At 44.0% G+C, this 5,306-nt stretch overlaps 1 protein-coding gene across 2 annotated transcripts in view; it reads right to left on the bottom strand.

Moving 5' to 3' along the window:
* The window catches only part of NEMF (nuclear export mediator factor), a 60,919-nt gene that overhangs the window by 25,634 nt on the left and 29,979 nt on the right, over positions 1–5,306 (bottom strand). For both annotated transcript variants that reach the window (XR_006679857.1, XM_004698573.2), the window contains exon 17: positions 162–265. Coding sequence is in view for 1 of the 2 variants with exons in the window: in XM_004698573.2 (XP_004698630.1) it covers positions 162–265 (104 nt within the window). In the remaining variant the exon portion in view is untranslated. The remainder of the gene's footprint in view (positions 1–161; positions 266–5,306) is intronic.

The raw sequence follows: 5,306 nt of genomic DNA, 5'->3' as shown, positions 1-5,306 counted from the left end.
ATTTACAAATAAGGAATCCTACTTCGCGGAATTTCATTTATCACGGTAGGGTCTAGAACCGATTAACCGCGATAAACGAGGGCTCACTGTATGATGAAAGAGCAAAGGCAAGAGCTGAGGCATCTGATCCAACCTTTATTTCGAGCTTTAATTGTACCTACCTGAGGTTAAGTACCTTTTCACAATGATTTCATTCTGTTGCTGATCTCGTCCACCTATAATTAGATAGTTCTCAGAACTAATGAACCACAGAAATTTCTCAAACCTACCAAATTAAAAAGAAACAAAAAGTCAACATTTCTTTTCCTTTACATTTCCTGGATTTCACAAACTTTCCAAAACAAAAACTAAAAGTAAGGAATCCACTGTGCGGTGTTAAGGTACTTGATGAGGTACTAAAAACCTGTGACAACTGTCATAGAAAATTCTAGACTGTGTTAAAAAGAAAATTTTAAATTATAGATTATATTTTCCCTTTATTCCATAGGTAGGTAGTCTGGTAGTCTTTTAAATTCAAGGATAGTTAATCATTCTCATTGTTTACATACATAATATTTACATTTAAAATATACGTATAAATTGCCTTCAGAAGGATAAAATCATAATTTTTTAAAAAGGCAATCAAAGATAAAGTACTTGAATGTTCATGATTAATGTACAAGGGGGCTTCAAAAATTGTGGAATTGAAAGATAATGAAATTTTCGCATGACTTTGAAATCCAGCCCCATACTTATCACAAAAAAACATGTACCAAATATGTATTTCCAATACCATATATACTCGTGTATGAGCTGAGTTTTTCAGCACATTTAAAAAAATTTTATTGGGGGCTTGTACAACTCTTATCACAATCCATACATCCATCCATTGTGTCAAGCACATTTGTACATTTGTTGCCATCATCATTCTGAAAACATTTTTAAAATAACACAATATATGAGAAGGCTTCTAAAAAGTCATGGAAAAATTTTTCATTATCTTTAATTTCATTTCTCACTGAACTTTTGAAAGCCTCTTATAGAAGAATATAAATATATGCTATATTAAATTTCACCCAAGAGATTATCTTTATGATTTTATCTGCATATTAAAGCTTCTGGTTAAATATACTTTAAGAATACATTAAGTACTGGCATAAAATAATCTCTCTCAAATCTCCACTTACACACACACACACACACACACACACACACACACAGCAAAAGAATTTTCTTACTATGTTCTAATTTGATTTTTTGATTGGGTAATACATGCCTAAATTCCAAAGGTTTAAAGTATATATAAAAAGCTTAGTGAAAAGTTTCCCCTCATTTCCTGTCCCATACACATCCTTTAGTCACTATCAAACTGGGAGTTACTGTTATTAGCTTCTAGCATACTTTCCTTATTTTCTTTATGGCTATAAAGGAGAAAATGTTTCTTCTAATCCTCTCTTCATTTTCAGACACAAACACACTGTTCTGTATGTAACACCTTTATTCATCATTTAAATATAAACTCATTATTGATTTGCAGCATTATAATTTCTTTCACCATCCCTTCTTTATAGTGAAGAAGTTTATAGAAAGACAAAGACCAAGAGAATGGGAAACAGGAATCAAAGATTTGTTATAATCATCTTAGTGCAGGAATGTGCAATTAATAAGTCAATAAAAAATAATAAAGAGGAGGCAAAAAGGAAGATAAAAAGAGACAAAAAACAAGTGAGAAAAATAGAGAGTAAACAGTAAAGAGTTGATTTCAATCCAAATACAGCAGACATTACATTAAATGATAAATGTACTTATTTACTACATGTTTCAGTAAAAGGCAGAGTGTCAGACTAGAGAATAATAATGCACCATGTTGCTTTAAAACATAAGGATATAGAAAATTTAAACTCTAACGACGACCAAAAGATTTATCATGCAAACATTAACCATAAGGAAGCTGATTTAGGTCTCTGCAGAGATCCAAAGCCCATCTGTAGATCATGGAACAATCCCCCCACAGAGTGCAGGCAAGCATCAATGAAACACACAGTATTCCTCTAGTTTCTTGAGGCTTTCGCACCCCCCACTATCATGACCCCAGTACTGCTTCTCAATTCAGACTAGACTGGAGCATGTACACAGGTATAAAAGAGAGATGGGGGCTCACGACACACAGAATCCAGGAACAGGAGTGGGAATAGCAATACCAGAAGGGGTGGGGGGAAGAGGAAGGGAGAAAGGGGGAACCAATCACAATGATTGACACATAACCATACACCCCTCTCCAGGAGGAAGGACAACAGAAAACATGGGGAAAGGGAAAGAGCAGTTGCTGTAAGATATGAAAGTAATAATTTATAATCTACCAAGGGGGTATGGGGGGGGATTGAGCAAAAAAAATGAGCTGATACCAAGGGCTCAATAGAAAGTAAATGTCTAGAAATGAATGAAGGTAACATATGTACAAACATGCCTGATTCAATTGATGTATGGATTGTTACAAGAGTTGTAACAGTCCCCAATAAAATGATCTTTTAACTTAGAAAAAAGAAAGGAAGCTGATTTAGTTACAGTATCTGACAAAGTAGACATTATGGCAAAAACTGTTATGAGTCATTGAAAAAGTTGATGAAAGACTCCATTCACCAGAATTGAAACAACTATTCTTTTTATACCACATATCTAGCATGTATTACCCAATCAAATTAGAACATAGTAAGAAAATTATCTTGCTCTGCGTGTGTGTGTGTGTGTGTGTGTGTGTGTGTAGATTTGAGAGGGGAGGCAAGGCATGCTGTGTCAGACCACAAAGGCAGCAGCAGGAAGAAGCCCCTGCAGCCACTCAAGTCGCAGACCAGAGGGTGGACAAGGAAGATAAAGCCTTCAAGCAGAAATGAAAAAAGAAGAAACCGAGAAAGCGGAAGATGGCAGACCAGGGGACCGTCATACTTTTAGAGCTCTTTCCAACAAGGCGGGTTTGGTGTCCAAGTAGCCGAGTGGTAGGAGTCTGGTGACTGAGATATTCCCCCCGGTCAGCACCCCACCCCCACCCCACACATTTGTCCTGAGCCGGGGCCTCAGTGATCCAGGACCCAATTCGTGGGACAGCGTGGGTCACTAAGCCCCGGCCATCGCGACCTAGACTAGCTCTAGCCCCACTGCATCCCCAGACCGGGACCCCACGCCCAGAGTCGCTTTCCTGCTCTGCTGAGACACGCACAGTGGCGGCAGGAGCCCCGACAGCAGCCGCCCACTCGCGGAACCCCACTAGGAGAGTAGCTTCTCCTTCCCGCGGGTCCTCTCTCCCCACGTGGCAGCGATCTGCCACTGGGCCCGCATCCCTCCCTCCATCCATCCAAGTCCCGGGTGACTGACCTGCAATATACCAGGGGATGCCTGGGCGACCCTCCGGGGACCATCCACCCCCACTGCTGCCTGGGACCTGTCCACCGGCACCGGCCGCCCGCCCCCGTAGTCTAGCTCCCACGCCATTCCCGGCCCAGGAAGGGGAGTTGGGCACTTCCCGACGGCGCTAAGCCCGCCTGCCGCGGGACCGTGGGCGCTCTTGCCCACTGGGAGTGCAAGCGACAGCCAGAGCAGCTTTGCCCTCCCAGGTGCGCAGGGCGGTTTTGCGGGCCCAGCGGTTCCGAGCTCTGAGCGCGCTCCCCTCAGGGCAGAGGGCAGTCGCCCTTGCAGGCTGCTTCCTGCCAGAGCCGCTGCTGCTGGCCCGCTCGAACCGCGTCGCTGAGGAACCTGTGCCGCTCACAGGGCTGGCGGCTCTAGCGACAACCGCCCTCCGGCTAGGGAGCCTATGAAGCGGCTTTTCGGCCCCCGCAGAGCTGTCTGTGTGCTCCGCTGGCGCCTGTCGCTCCAGTGCCCTGCAGGATCCCCAGCGCCAGCTCCAAGCCCGCCCCAGCACTCTCCAGCCGGTACAGGCGGTGGGCATTGCAGCCTGTGCCTCTCAACACCCCTTGCGGCCCCAGTCTTTCCCAGGCGGTGCAGGAGGCTCGCCCTGATTAGCCGCTGCCCACAGGCTCCCCCTGCGTGGCCCCTGCCCGCACACTCCACTCTATAGGCCTGCAGGGGCCTCGGAGGGCTTGCTGATCTGAAGAGCAATGTCCCCTCACAGATCAGCACCACGTCCCGTGGCAGCGAGCCCTCGGCCACCTCCACCTTCTATTAGGCATCGCTAGAACTTGGAGGGAAAAAGGTGGGAAATCTAAATATATATATATATCTATATATTATCTCTTGCTGGTTTCCTCTTTTTCCTTCTTTCTCCTCCTTTTTCACTATTGCTATTACTTCTCTTCTGCCCCTTTCCTATAGGTTTTCCTATCTTTTTTTCCCCCACTTTCACTATTACCACTTTTCTCTCCTCTTTTACAGCTTCTCCTTCCTTTTCTTTCTCCATTCTTTTTCTTTTTCGTCCCCCAAATTTTTAAAATTAATTTTTAATTTTTAACTTTTTTTTTTTAATTACTGAACAGAAAAAAAGGGCTGCTAAGAGTACCCTGCCAGACCAGGTCAAAGAAGCCAAGAGCCCCCCCCCCAACTCCAGTAGCTGAAACATCTCTCCACTGCTGGTCACTAAGCCTACGGGAACTCTGCCTGCACAGCAGTCTGACACATCCTTAGAGTATGTCAAAGGCAACCGCCTGAGAGAATCCTTACAGTAACACAGATAAGGGCCCCCTAGCCTCCCAGAAACATGGGGCCTATGAAAAGATCGAGGAAAAATCAACAAACCACATCACTCCCAACAACAACAAAAAAACAACAGAAAAAACATAGTAGCAGAGCTAAAGTCTCTCATAGAAGAAACAGACACAGATCTGCCACAGAAGGCAATCTTCAGAAGTCTGCTCCCAGTAATACAGGAGGAGCTGAGGGAAGCAACCCAGAACAAGGATGCAATAATAGAGATGAAGTCCACAATAGAGGGGACGAAGTCCACCCATCAAAGGGAACTGCAGGAGCTAACAGAGGAGGTAGCAGAAGCCACACACAAGGTCACAGAATTTACGATTAGGCTTGAGGACGCAGAGAACCGTATCAGCAAACTCGAGGGCACTCAAAGAGACCTAAGCAAGTGAGAAAGACAGTCAGATAGGAAAATTAAAGAAATAGAAGATAGCTTGAGATCAATGACAGATGCTATGAAAAGGAATAATATTCTGATTATCGGTCTACCTGAACTCAAAACAACACACAAGTCGACAGCCAAGATAGCAAAGGAATTTCTGGAAGAAAACTTTCCCACCCTAACAAGGGAGAACCAGGCACTCATACAGGAAGCAGAAAAGACACCAGCTAGACTAGACCCCAGAAGA

Source organism: Echinops telfairi, unplaced genomic scaffold (genome assembly GCF_000313985.2).
Source record: "Echinops telfairi isolate 266 unplaced genomic scaffold, ASM31398v2 ScPeMD7_18;HRSCAF=68, whole genome shotgun sequence".
Classification (NCBI taxonomy): Eukaryota; Metazoa; Chordata; class Mammalia; order Afrosoricida; family Tenrecidae; genus Echinops; species Echinops telfairi.
The sequence above is the reverse complement of the archived record's forward strand: the minus strand, read 5'-3'. Positions and strand labels throughout refer to the sequence as shown.